At 31.0% G+C, this 15,373-nt stretch overlaps 2 protein-coding genes across 2 annotated transcripts; both read right to left on the bottom strand.

The window, feature by feature from the left end:
- Positions 1–5,671: 5,671 nt before the first annotated feature.
- LOC25495321 (7-deoxyloganetin glucosyltransferase) lies at positions 5,672–7,456 on the bottom strand. The gene is made up of 2 exons (XM_013595535.3): positions 6,928–7,456; positions 5,672–6,690 (listed from the first exon to the last, which is right to left on the bottom strand). Exons 1-2 carry the CDS (start codon positions 7,448–7,450, stop codon positions 5,756–5,758), a joined length of 1,458 nt encoding a protein of 485 aa, XP_013450989.1. The 5' UTR covers positions 7,451–7,456; the 3' UTR covers positions 5,672–5,755.
- Positions 7,457–12,639: 5,183 nt separating this feature from the next.
- LOC25495320 (7-deoxyloganetin glucosyltransferase) lies at positions 12,640–14,418 on the bottom strand. The gene is made up of 2 exons (XM_013595534.3): positions 13,809–14,418; positions 12,640–13,699 (listed from the first exon to the last, which is right to left on the bottom strand). Exons 1-2 carry the CDS (start codon positions 14,332–14,334, stop codon positions 12,768–12,770), a joined length of 1,458 nt encoding a protein of 485 aa, XP_013450988.3. The 5' UTR covers positions 14,335–14,418; the 3' UTR covers positions 12,640–12,767.
- Positions 14,419–15,373: the final 955 nt, after the last annotated feature.

Below are 15,373 nucleotides of genomic sequence, written 5' to 3'. Positions count from 1 at the left end.
TAGAAATAGAAACAATTTATGTCATCTATAATTTTTTTTTTGAAAGAATATCCCCTATAAAATATTATACATTATAAAAAACATATTTTAATCTTTTTCACAAATATTTAATTTATACATCTTTCTACGTAGGATTAAGTGGCTCAGTAGATAAGCGGAATTTAGTATAGAGTAGTGTTATTTGATATAAACTTTCTTGATCTTAACAAAAATGGCTATGATGTAAACATTTTGGATAAGTTCAAATACATCTCAACTCTTTCAGCAACTCTCATTTAACTTTTTCATAATTATCTAATGTGAATTGTTTGACCTAAATGGAGGTTTTTGTGTTGGTGGAGAAGGATAGAAAAGTGGTGAAGGTAAATGTGTTGAAGGAACCAGGTTTATTATTGTGGAAGGTTTGGTGATGATGGAGAGAATGAGGGATTTGAAAGTGTTGAGTTTGTGGAGCTGGGAGGACATGGATGTATGTTTGACTGTGTGTTGTGTTTATTTTCTCTTTGAGGGACATAGGACCTGTTTGGATCAAGCTTATTTTAAGGTTAAGCAAAATAACTTAAATAAATAAATAAAACTTTTATGTTAAATTATAAGTTTTCATTAACGAAAATTGTTTCTTTATAAATTGTTTTTTTATAAACTACATTTATAAACTTATGTATAATACATAAAAAGTTATTTATTTGCATAAATTGTTTTGTATAAACTCAATAAATCTAATCCAAACGGGCTCATAGTAAGACCGAATTCCGCAACACTATAGTGGTATTGTGTCACTATAATTGCTTTGGGGTTTGTGGTTGATTATGAATTGTTTTGGGGTGAAAAGCGACTTCTCTAATGGGTTGTAAATGTGAAGATTTGTTTTGTTGGCATCATGCTAATTCACAAAATAAACTTTTCAGCTTCTTGAGAACTTTTTAATAAGTATGCGAGAATGTAATGTTTTTATAGTGTTTTTCTTATGTTTCAAAAGTTAAGAAGTGCCGCATAGATAGTTTATAGAGGTTTTAAGTGTTTATGCACTAGTGTTGAATATTAACATTCACACAAAATCGGTAAGAAAGAGGAAACTTCTTGGGAACTAGGATTTAATTTGCATATTTGTATGCAATCAAGTCTTGGTTTATTCCAGAAGATTTCTCTTTCAAACTTCTTTTTTTTACTCTCACTAGCATTCACACTCTGTGTTCGTCTGTTCATTCTTTTAATATCGCTAATATGTATAATTATAAATAGAAATTTTTAGAAAATTATTTTGAGATTGATTAAAATTATAGGTATATATATTTTGCACTTTCATATCTTTATACTAACAATTTAGAGTTCTTAGAAATAGCCTAATTCAAATTCCTTTCCTCTAAGGATGTCCACCTCATCAAAAGCCTACTTGGCATATGTTCCTAAAATTCCTCCTAATTTTTAATACAAGCTTAATAATTTTAATTATTATTAAAAACCGTTTTTTATTTAACATTAAATTGTACATAAAGTAAATAGTTCGTTACAATCAGATAATGATTAATATAATTACTGTTTCGATTAAAATTTATATTTTACAATAAAAATTTGAATGTTACAAATCAAATAATTATTAATCTAATTAGTATTCAATTAACATTTATATGTAACATTCAAAATTTGGTTGGTTACAAAATTATAATAAATAAACTGAATAAATTATATTTTGAATTTTGGGACGTTACACTAAGGCATTAACTTACTAATTAAAAAATTCATTGTATTAATTAGTTTTTAAGGTTATATAATTAATTTTTGTTTGTTACAAAACTATATTACATAATTATTTATAAGATATTATTAAATATTAAATTAAATTTAAAATGTTATGAAGTTAATTTTTTGTACGTTACATGAAATATAATTTAATCGTTTAATGCACGTTTTATAATATTAAAGACGTTGATAATATTAATTTTAAAACGGTTAAATTAATAATTAATTTATATTAACCGTTATGATACTATTTTTCTATATAAATAGTAGAGATTTTGGGTATGAGTACACAACAATCACAAAATATAGTTCTTTGTTTTCTGTTCTTTGGTGCTCTGATATCTATATTTTAAACTATTTCTATAATTTTTCTATTGCAAAGGAAAATGTCAACGAAACACAACTTCATCTCTAATGTTTCGCCAAGAAAACAATCGTGGACATTGGTTGTGAAGGTTGTTCGTGCTTAGTTTGGTCAAGACTACAAAAATAAAAAACTACCATTTTCCATGGAGTTGGTTCTAATGGATCGAAAGGTACCTTTTTCATATTGTTTTTCTTTTTGTTTTTTTTTTAGTATTTTTTTGTTTAAAGTATAGTGTTCTCATCTTTTTTATCTAGGGTGATCAAATTGGTGCGTCTATACGAAGAACATTGATCTACAAGTTCAAGAATCAACTCCAAGAGGGAATGGTGTTCACGATTTCCTCATTTAATGTTGCTAGCAACATGATTTGTATCGACCATCACGCAAAGAATACAAACTGAATTTCACAATCAACACAAAAGTCAAACTATCTATAACTGTTTTGGTCCCAACAAACGTGTATTCGTTTACACCTGCACCTGATGTTTTCAATGAATTTTACGACAACAACTACTTAGTTGGTAAGTGACTATAATTTTCTTCATGTAGATTTTTTTAAATATTATTTTAATAATGTTTTGTTTAATATGATTCAATTGTACGTTATATTCTTTTAATAATAAATAGTAATTTGATCGATATTTTAATGTGTATTATATATGCAGATGTAATTGGAGTCATGATTGGAGTTGGAGTTGAAAGAGAGTACGAAAGAGATGGTGTAAAAACTAAAATATGAATGTCATTGAATTGGATTCAAATGGGTAGGTTTGATTTTTTTTTTTTTTTTTTGTAATTGTAATTTTTCAAGACCTGTATTATAATATTTTTATTAATATTTGTATAATCTTTGACAATTTTAAATAGGTACGTACCGTTTTAAATGTACTCTCTTTTTGGAGAGTATGTTGAAGAGCTGAACTCTTTCCTATCTTCCGGGGAATCTCAAAATGCTGTTGTAGCCATTATGTTGACAAAAGTTAAATTGTTTCAAGGTAATAATTTATGACTAGCAATTGTGATTGTTTGTTTATACGAATATATATACTTGATTCATATACTTTTGAATCTTAATGATAGGAAAACCAGCATTGCAAAATGCATTTTCTTCCACTAGAATCTCATTCAATCCTGAAATTGGTGAAACAAAGGAACTAAGGAAAATGTATATATATTTTTTTTAATATAACATTTTTTTTCTTAAGTTATAATATTATTGATTGATACTTTTTATTATAGTTTTCTTAGTGCAAATACAAATTCTCCTGCATCGGAATTGATCCAGTTACCAAATTCATCTTGCATATCTGTACATGAGGAGTTTCTCTTACTTACTCCTAGGACCACTATTGAGGAGTTGAAGAATGTTAATAAGTTTTTTTTTATTTTATTTTATTACAGCTCTATTTTGGTAAAGATTGCACACCTTTTGGTATAATGTTATTTTGTATGGTGATGCAGGGCACCTCTTTTATTATCTTGGGAATTTCAATTTTCAATTAAACAAAGCGTTTTTGTTGCATGTATTGACACTTCAATAAAAAAAAAAAAAAACAGTTTCCATATTTTCAATTTACTTATGTCTTAAACTTTACACAAATTCTAAAGTAAATACAAAAATTAAGTTTCACTAAGTGTGAATAATTAGCGATAACCTATTATTTTAAAAATATTGTTTTTGTGTTATAAACTTATTTTTTGTTCACAAATATAAAACCAAACATGATTTGTTAATGCTTTTTTTATATTCAAAATTTAACATAAAAATTCATTTTTTTTAATGAAGTACAAAATATACATATATTTATGAGGTAAATTTTATTCAAAAATGTGCTTATTTTCATAAATTAAAAAAATAATGTCAATGAATATTATTTATGAAACCAATAAAAATAATAGATGTAACTAAAATTTTGAATTTAGGTTTTCTTATTTATAATTGCGATCATAGAGATCATTGTGATTAAGTAAAAAATTAATATTTTTATTAAGAGTGAAAAATTAAAACATAGGTAATCATATCAATTTGATATATTGAATGACTGACAAACCAAAGCTAATACAAACTCTTACTAATTAGTTAATTTTTTTAGAAATATATTAATTATTTATAGTGTTTTTATCTTTTGAATTTAATTGTACTTTTGTTGATTATTTTATCACTCTCACAAAAATAGTCATGTATAAAATTTAACTTTTTGATCTCAATAAATGATTATTTATTGTTCAATTTTAAATACGAAGATAAAATATCACATAACGCCAAAATTATGGATGAAAAGAAACAAAAACAATAATATTTAAAAAATATGTTAAAATTTAAATCATATTAAATTTTTTTAAATAAAATGTATCCCGTGCTTGGCACGGGGCGTTACACTAGTATTATAACAAATTATACTTATAGCATAGATTATTACAATTTACACTTTGTTACACTTGGATATATTCGCTAGTTTTATGTGAATATGAGCAGTAGTAAATATCTTTCATATACTTTTTGTTTTTTACTTTCATTCTTTTCCCTAAAATAAATCTATAAAGTGCCAACAAGTTTAATATAGCCAATCATAATTTATACAAGCTATAATCCAAACTTGAACTGCTAATAGCCCATAGTTTTAAGCCATTCTTGTTGTTTTATTTGGTGTCTTTACTAATAACAGATATTAACATCTTCTTTGAATTTTGATGCCTTGGATCAAATGACAAACAAGAATAGAATAAGATTACTGCTTATTCTTTTCTATTTGGTATTTTGTGCAGACTGACCCCCCATTCAACCATTCTCAGCTTATTGCTGATGTTGTTGAACTCAAAGCCTAAACATACAAAGTTCTAAGGCCACCATTCAAACAATAGATACCGCGGCAATGTTGATTGATTAGAAATATAATATTTTCCTAACTTCGCAAACGAAATATGGATTCGTACTATGCACTTAAATTTAGATGTTGATTGATTGGAAATGGTCATCAGACAGAAATTTAAAGTAATGTTAGAAAATTTGAAACAGTTGGATGTTGATTGATTGGCAACATTTGCTACTCAACCATTTTGCCTCTATCATATTGCATAGTACATTAATTTCATAGCCTGCTACACATTTTATTAACAATACATGCCAACAGATTAACCTAGTACATTTTGGCTCTATCACACATAAAATACCTTCTCTTTTGTGTCAATGTACTACATCAAAAAGTTGGACATTTTTCTTGAATTAATTCCCCCTTTTCCAAGTAAAGTATGCCACAATTAGTTCTCTACTAGCTGAACAATATTGCTGCTGGTTATGATCATCAATAGTAATGAAATCACTCACTATGATATCAGATAAACCAGGTCCATGGTAAATAATGTGCATGTTTCTGCCACTGTTATGTACCCCTATACAGATTCTTAAAATACAATTATATGCTATTTGTATATATGAAAATGAAAGAAAAATAACACTAGTAACTGAATTTCATACAATTATATGAAACATTATTTATATTGAACCAAAATCACATAATAAATCATACTAAATGGCTTTTATTTTAAATATAACAAGCACCTCACACTAAATGCATCATATTTTTTGACAATAAAACAAATTCAAGAGGAGATTACACAACTACAATTCCTAGAATAAATGACTTCAATCTAGTATTGTTTAAGCATGACCTCCTTAATAACTTTGTCCAAGTTCATGTATGAAAAACCACCAGGTCTTGTGTTCTCTTCTGCCTTCCTCTTCAACTCCAAGACATTTTGCTTCATCATATTTCCTTTCTCTCCCACCATCAATTCATTGACTAACTTCTCGACGTCATCTCTCTTCACATTTGTATTGATTTCGAGTCCAATCTCCCATTCATAGCAAATAAATCTACAGTTTGTTGGCTGATCACCAAAGAATGGCCAACACAACATTGGCACTCCAGCACATATGCTTTCAGTGGTTGAATTCCATCCGCAATGAGTCAAGAATCCACCAATCGAAGGGTGGTTCAACACTTTATCTTGTGGACACCAACTTGCTATTAGTCCTCTATCTGAAATTTCTTTAAAAAAATCAGATGACAAAACAACTGAGCCCCCAATGACAAGATCAGGCCTAATTATCCACAAAAAAGGGTTCTTGCTGTTGGCCAAACCCCAAGCAAACTCTAAGAGCTTCTCTCGTGACATAACTGTGATGCTACCAAAATTTACATAAACAACAGATCTTGGTTCTTTTGATTCAAGCCACTCAAGACATTTAGTATCTTCTTTCCAAAGATTGGAATTTAAAGATGCCAAGTGATTTTGTGGACTTTGATTTAAAAATGAAGCAAATGGGCCAATGGTGTATATAGAAGGGAACATAGAGTAGAGAGCATTCATAACATCACTCTCAAGTTCATATGAAGTATTGATAACAATAGAAGAGGCTCGGTGACATCTATCCGCCACTTCGGTAATAAATTTTATCATCAAATCATTAGGATCTGTAATCCTTGTAAAATCAGGAAGGTCCTTCAACCTAAAGTTTTGCAAACCTTGAATCCAGTCACCAACTTTATTATCTAAATATCCATTTGTTAGATAACTCTCATCTGCATATCGCAATTGCAAAAGTATGTCAATAGTTGAAACTTTACACACACAGACGCGCACACTCACACACACACACACATCAAGATTTTAAATCATGTTCCCAGTAATAATTGTGGTTGTGTTGTCATTTTGATGATGCACATAATCGCAATGCGACTGATGCAGCCCTAAACGTGATCACATATATAGATTCATGCACATTTCTCTTAAAAAGAAAAAAGGATCATAATTGTTACCTTTGAGTGGTAGTAGACCTTTTCGAATCAGAGTAGGAAATTGAAAAGTACACAAGAACGTAGATGCATTGCATGGAGAAAAGAAAAGGATTGGGAGTGCATGTTCTTCCGCAGCATCTATTGTAAAAGGCATGTAACAATCGGAAACCAAGCAAGTAATTGGTGGAATAAAACCATCATTGGCAGATTGATGAAGTCTAGTAAGAAGTTCATCAAAGGGTTGAAGGAAGTTCGTCATGATTGATTGCACAAGAGGGTATATGTCTTGAGTAGCATCACCATTGCCTTCCATTGGAGTTAGACCATCTGGTATGGTCTCAAACTTAAAGTCACTGAAACCATCAAGAGAATTTGGACCTCTTGATTTGAGCAAGCGTTTGTGATTGTATTCAGTGTTGACAAAGGTTATGTGAAAGCCTCTAAGGTGAAGAAGCTTTCCTAGATTGAACAATGCATTGATATGGCCTTGAAATGGAGCTGGAATCAACACAGCATGTGGCTTTGGCTTTGCAAAATTACTCATATCTGATTTTTCTTACCAATGTTGAAGGGTGTATGAGGCCACTATAACATGGAATAAGTAATGTTGCTTATCTATTATAATAATGTAAATTTTTTTTGAAAAATGGAAAGAAAAAAAGCCACGTTTCTCTTTTGAGTCATTCAAATTATTGTCTAATTCATTATATATTTTTGACTAAATATTGTCTAATTCACACTTATTTACTTTTTATTATTTTAAAAATTGAAAATTGAAAATAGAATGACATATAAACTTTTTTTTTAAGAAGCTAAATTAGTTCACCTTAATTTGTCTGGAAAATAATCAAATCTAACATCTTGTGGAGGAGCACACACAGATTCCAAGTCAATACCACCAGACTAACCTAAATGAGTTTAAAATGACATATAATAAACTCGCAGGAAATTTTGAACAAAACTTTTTTATGTTTTCATCTTAGTTTTTACATTTTCGATAAAAGTTGCTTTTGAGTAATACCCTAAAAATGCTAATGAAGATTTGATCTCATCTTGATTAGTTTTTTTTCTTATAATGGCAGCAGAGACTTGAAAACACAAACGTAAACTTGAAATTTTGCATTGAGCCACTTTTTAACATTTGCATTGTTAAAAAGATTAGAACTAGAAATTTTAAATATAGCAGTGAGCCACTTGTTTGGTTTTTATTCTAGCATGTGAAAAAATAATACTATTAAAACTTGAAATTAGTAACGGTCATTAATTTGGGAGCTGTATGACTAGTATTGACCTGTTGAGGGCTTCAATCACGTTTGTTGAGTCAATTTAGTCCTTAACTATTTAAATAAATTGTCACTCACTCAACAATTTGGTCATTTTAGTTTACCTTATTCTAAAAACTTATTTGACATATAAACATTGTAAACATTTCTTTGATAATTATTCTTGCTTCTATGTAAAAATGACATAAATCACAAAACTCTAATCTAAATATTGTTTGTTACGTTTGTCCAGAAATGTCATGATCCATGTTTGATTCATTACGAAAATCCTATAAATTATTATTTAAAGTTTTAAGTAGAGGAATGACATTTCTTAACCTTCATTATGTTTCTAAGCGTTTTTCTTATATTTTAAAAGTTAGGAAGTCCCACATAGAATAGTTTAGAGAGTCTTTGAGTTTTTATATATAAATGAGCAATAGAAAGTAGTGTACAATCATTAAAGAGGAAACTTCTTCAGGAGGATAAAGTTAATTTTTCTGTTTATTTTTTTCTTCTTCTTATAATTACGGTAAATAGACTTTTTCAGCAACTCTCATTAAACGCTTCTACAAACTTTCATGGACTATTTTTAAGTTAAGTAAAACAAGCTAATTTTGACTAAATAACTATCATAAGTTTAAAGACAATCAATTAGGTCATTACTATATCTTCGATCTATTAGAAAATAAGTCCAGGAAAACAGATAAATAAACACAAATAAGAACTCGTGATTTATTATGAAGTTTCGTCAGTTGTGGCTGCTATAACTTTTATATTATGCAATAATTAGAATTTCCGTATACAAACTATGATTAAATACCACATAACATATTACAAATTTACCCCTTGGCTCTGTTACACTTGATGTGAGTATGAACCATAATAAATAGATGTAGACATGTCAGGAAAACTCTTTGACTCCGTGCTTGTTGAAAGAGAAGGCTATGCCCCCTCTTTTGTTCTCATTGCAAGATATTGGGACATAGCATTCAGCAGTGTAAGAAACTAGGTGTTGGAAAGGTCAAGGAACCTTTTGAACAACGTAACAGAAGGGTGTTTAAACCTCAGGCTCCAAATCATACTACTGTGAATCTGTTTGCTAAACATGGAAACACTCCTACCCCATCAGAAGCAATGCCTTTAACCTCCAATGTGGCACAAAAGCAGACAATTATCGGGACAAATGAGGCACTAGTGTCTTCTAAAAAGATTGCGGATCCAAAGGTTATTCAAAAGTGGGCTAACACTCCGGTGCTCACTCCTATGGCTATGCCGGTAACAGTGTTGAAGAAAACTCTCAGCCATGACAAGAGTCCTGAAGTGGAAGAGGACGGTGTTGATGCCATCGTATCAGACTTTGAGCGGCACTATCCAAACCTTTCTAAGAGCACTAAGGCAGAGAAAAAGAAGAAGCATGTAAACAAAATGAAGCCTGCTAGTTTTAACTCAGCCGGAATGAGGACCCGTGCTCAAAAGGGTTCCTCCAAAATTGTCTTGGCAGATACGGAATAGTTGGTTCAATTGCATTAGAATTGCAAGGAATATTAATGCTTTTGTACAATCTTTATCAGAGAGGGTAGTATTGTAGTAGTTGTTATGGTCATGAATGGTCATAATCTGTCTAGCTTTTATGTACAAGGTTGGATTAAGCCACCTCTTTCCTTAGGACCTTTCCTTGCTAGGGGTAGCTCTGATTTTTCTTTTCACATGTTTTCCACTATGTGACTTTCTTGTATTGGTTAGGCATCTCCTGTTTTTATATTTTAGTAATTTGATAAAAAATGAACCATAATAAATATCTTCTATGCACTTTTATTTTTTTTACTTTCATTATTTTCCCTAGAGTAAATCTATAAAGTGCCAACAAATTATTAACAATATAGTTAACACAAGAGTTTCTCATCAAAGCCTGGTGCAAAGCATAAACTCCCAATTCCTCTGTCATTGATAGTTGAATAATAAAACTAGAGTTTCAATGAGTGGCAATAATCAAAAGCCATTACAACATACAAAGTGTGAACCACTACATAGATAGAATACTTCTAAAATTGTAAACATAATGCCAATGTAAACTAGCTCTAATTGTGGAGCTTCAGCATGTTGCTGAGAACAAGGAGTAAACTCAACTCAAAATATATTGTTGCAGCAGAATATTAATATGATCATCACAACACAAGGATGTGATCACTTGCACAACTTGCCCAACTCCAACTTATACTACTTGTTTTATCAGCTTAGCTTGTATAAAAATTCCGCGGAAGTTGATATCTCGGTTGCATCCAAGGATTTCAGAAAGACTGCCTTCTGGGCAATAAGCCAAAAAACTCGTCGGTATATTACCAGCATCTGCAGCCCATAGGTCAACCAAAATGGAACAGCCTCCCCCTTGTCACCTTCCATCTATCTATATCATTCTTCATATCTACCACATAGTGTTTTGACTAAGTGCAAAATACGTCAAACTAAGTGCATGTGCCGAGGGACAATTTTCTTTTTTTCTCACGTTATTTTGACTTAATTATCATAACTTTCCAGATACAGTGGAAATGGTGTTTTGACATTTTCAAAATTTCTAAAAATGCTCAATCTTCATTATGCAATTACATTTGCTGTGTGTATGTGCTTGTTTTAGGGTGAAAAGTGACTTCTCTATTCCTTAATAATTTTAAAGATTTGTTTTGTTGGCATGATGTTAATAAAACTTTTTTCAGTTTATTTTCAACTTTTGAAGTATACACGAAATTGTTTTTTTAGTATTTTCAACTTTAGTATCTTTAAACATACTTGCAAAAGACTTACTTTGACATAATCATGGATTTATAGTGTTTTTTACTTTTAATTTAAAATATTAAAATATTTTATTTGCTACTTTTCTAAGATCATACATTTTGATTGTTTTTCACTTTTAGTTTAAAGCATTTTATTTGCTATTTTATCCTTTTTTTTTTTTTGTATTATTTAAATTGTTAGACAATAAAATGGTTAAATTCCATTAATATATGAACTAAATCAATACAAATAATTAAAAAGCACGAAGGAAAACAGATAAATATCTTTAATCTATTAGAAAATAAGCACTCTAAGGAAAACAGATAAATAAACGCAAATAATTAAAAACTCATGATTGATCACGAAGTTTGATCGATTGTGTCTATGTCTTCAACTACAAAATGACTGTTATAAAATTAATGTATACAATGGATGTATTCTCTAGGTTTATGTGAATATGAGCAGTAGCAAGAATCTTTCATGTACTTTTTGTTTTTTACTTTCGTTCTTTTCCCTAGAATAAATCTATAAAGTGCCAACAAGTTTAGTTTATACCAAGTGTAAACCAAACATGAAATGTAGCTAGTTAAGCAGTCTATTTCCTGCTAATAGCCCATAGGTTTAGGCCATTCTTGTTGTCTTTACTTAGTTGTTTTTACTAATAACAGATATAAAGTATTGTCTTAACATCTTTTTTGATGCCTTGGACCAAATGACAAAGAAGAATAGAATAAGAGTAGATCATAAAAGATCATATGCTTTTTTATTTGGTCATTTGTGCAGATTGACTCATTCAACTGTTCTCATTTACTGCTGATATGCTGATTGCTGATGTTGATCTGAAAGGAAGAAACAAGGTGAAGGCCTAAGCATAAACAGTTCTAAGGCCACCATTCAAACCATAGATACCGCAGAAATGTTGATTGATTAGGAATATAGTATTTTCCTAACTTCGCAAACGAAATATGGATTCGTACTATGCACTTAAAGTTAGATGTTGATTGATTGGAAATTTTAAAGTAATGTTTAGATATTTGAAATGGTCATCAGACAGAAATTTAAAGTAATTTTGATTGATTGGCCTCTATCATATTGCATAGTACATTATTTCATAGCCTGCTACAGATTTTATTAACAATACAAGCCAACAAATTAACCTTGTACATTTTGGCTCTATGACACATAAAATACCTTCTCTTTTGTGTCAATGTACTACATCAAAAAGTTGGACAGTTTTCTTGAATTAATATCAGTAATGAAATCGCTCGCTGTGATATCAGATAAACCAAACGAGATCCACCAGAACAAATATTACAAAATTAACTATACAAATATTAGCCTATAAATATTGTAGTTAACAGCCTTGTTTGTTCACAGTCTCAATAGTTTTCAACTGCATTTGTAGTAACACTCGCCTTGCAATCTTTAATGTTGCAAAGAATATTGTTGCCGTTCAAATTGAGATCCCAAACCATTATATTTTTTAACTCTCAATTTAACTATTAACCTTCATCCACTTGTAAGGATTAATAAGTACCAGGTCCATAGTAAATAATGTGCATGTTTCTGCCACAATTATGTACCCCTGTGCAGATTCTTAAACAACCAAAACCTTTAAGATATGATGGCTCCTATTAATCACAGCTTTATGATATATGTCATTTGTATATATGCAAATGAAATAAAAATAACACTAGTAACTGAATTTCATACAATTATATGAGACATTATTTATATGGTTTACATTTTAAATATAACAAGCACCTCAACTAAATGCATCTTATTTTTTTACAATAAAACAAATTCAAGAGGAGATTACACTTTAATCTAGTATTGTTTGAGCATGACCTGCTTAATAACTTTGTCCAAGTTCATCAATGAATAACCAGATGGACTGGTGTTCTCCTCTGCCTTCCTCTTCAACTCCATGACCTTTTGCCTCATCTTCTTTCCTTCTTCTCCTGACATAATTTCATTGATCAGCTTCGCCACCTCATCTCTTTTCACATTAGTATTAATTTCAATTCCAATCTCCCATTCGTTACAAATAAATCTACAGTTTGTTGGCTGATCAGCAAAAAATGGCCAACACAACATTGGAACTTCGGCACAAATGCTTTCAATGGTTGAGTTCCATCCGCAATGAGTTAAGAATCCACCAACTGAAGAGTGGTTCAGTACTTGCTCTTGCGGACACCAGCTCGCGATTAGGCCTCTATCCGAAATTTCACTCTCAAACTCAGATGACAAAATAAAGGAGCCACCAATAATGAGGTCAGGCCTAATGATCCACAAAAAGGGTTTCTTGCTATTGGCCAATCCCCAAGCAAACTCTAAAAATTGATCTGGAGTCATAACTGTAATGCTGCCAAAATTCACGTAAACAACAGACTCAGGTTCCTTAAATTCAAGCCATTCAAGACATTTGGTATCTTCTTTCCAAAGATTGGAACCTAACGATGCCAGGTGATTATGTGGAGTTTGATTTAATAATGAAGGTAAAGGTCCAATAGCATATAAAGAAGGGAACATAGAATAGAGCACATTCATTACATCACTCTCAAGTTCATCATAAGTGTTAAAAACGATAGCTGATGCTCTACAAAATCCATCTGCCGCTTCCATGAAAAAATCTACCATGACATCATTTGGATCTGTAATCCTTATAAAGTCGGGCAAATGCTTTAGCTGAAAGTTCTTCAATCCAGGAACACAGTCTACTTTGGTATCCAGATATCCATTTGTTAGATAGCTCTTATCTGCTTGTCATAATTACAAAAGTCAATAGCTTGGAGCTTCAAATATATATTTACTATCATAATATAAGTAACTTTTTGTCTCCTCATAAAAATGATCAGAAATTGTTACCTTTGAGTGGTATTAGACCTTTTTCAAACAGTGTACGAAAGTGTAAAACAGACAAGAAGGTACTTGCACTAGCTGGAGAGAAGAAAACAATTGGGAGTGCATGCTCTTCAGCAGCTTGTATACTAAATGACATGTAACAATCAGAAACTAAGCAAGTAACAGGTGGAACAATACCAGTAGTGGCTGAGTCTTGAAGTTTAGCAAGAAGTTCACCAAAGGGCTGAAGGAAGTTCTTTCTTATAGATTGAGAAAGGGAGGGTACGTCTTGAGTAACATCGCCATCACCTTCCACTGGAGTCAGACCATCTTGAATAGTCTCAAAGGTAAAATCAATGAAACCATCAACGGCATTTTCACCTCTTGATTTGAGCAAACGTTTGTGATTATATTCAGTGTTGACAAAGGTTATGTGAAAACCTTTAAAGTGAAGAAGCTTAGCTAGTTTGAACAATGGATTGATATGGCCTTGAGCTGGATATGGAATCAACACAGCATGTGGCTTTTTATTATCAGCAAAATAACTCATCTTTGAGGAAACTTGTAATAGAGAGAATTGTATAATAATAACTATGTTTTTAAATATGTGTTTGAAAAAAAAGGGAAAGAAGTATGTGCTTTTACAGATGAGTAATGTCCATGCTATCCAAGAATGATAATAAGGCATGATATATTAGTATTAGTTTCAGTCCTTATCAAAAATGTTAGTTTCAGTCCTTATCAAAAATGTTAAAATTTCTTTTGTGGTTTCAGTCCTTTCAAGGTTATTTTAACTTTTTTTTGTGTTCATTAGGTGTTAGATTAGTGGTAAGAGTTTGACATTGAAATTTAAATGGTGTCCCCTCTGAGCACACTCATACACCATATCAGCTTTGCTCCTTGAAAATAGTTGCATCCACATTGCATTTTATCTCCCATGCTGCCCGCTTGCACCATTGGAATCAGACCTTGATTGGTTGTTGCGCTACTGCTTTGCTCGCGTCTTGATGCTCACTTTTTGCTGTCACGGATCTGCTGCCATTGCATCAGCACATCCCGCGTTGTGTGAACTGACATGCAGGGATGAGCTTCAACATCGCGGATAATGTGCCAAAGACACGCTGTGCTCCACACCGGTTCTAGCTTATTACACCCGGAAAAACATGTCAGTAATTTTCATACGAATTTTCACAGAACATGCAGTGGTCACTACAATGAAACCTGTTGCCCCTAAGATTACCATGTCGAAAGAATGTTGATTCTACTGATGATGAAGCTGTTACAGTATTTATATACTACATACTGCAACAATATTTTACTCTTAGACTATGGTTTATTTTGCTTTGCTATTTTCCTTTATTGCATTTTAACATGTTAATTTCCATTTCTATTTTGCCACTACATACTATAACAGAAGCTAGTTAAACTACTAAACTAATGATATTTCAAAGTCTTATCAATAGCATGTCATTAAGAAAAAGTGAAGAAAGACCTTAGTGCTCAAAGAATACTTACAAATATATATACATATACCTCCTTCCAAAGACATCGACAAGGCTTGAACTCGAGACTTCAAGATCCAGGCCCAG

Source organism: Medicago truncatula, chromosome 6, assembly GCF_003473485.1.
Source record: "Medicago truncatula cultivar Jemalong A17 chromosome 6, MtrunA17r5.0-ANR, whole genome shotgun sequence".
Taxonomy (NCBI): Eukaryota; Viridiplantae; Streptophyta; class Magnoliopsida; order Fabales; family Fabaceae; genus Medicago; species Medicago truncatula.
This window is presented reverse-complemented; position numbering and strand designations above follow the sequence as displayed.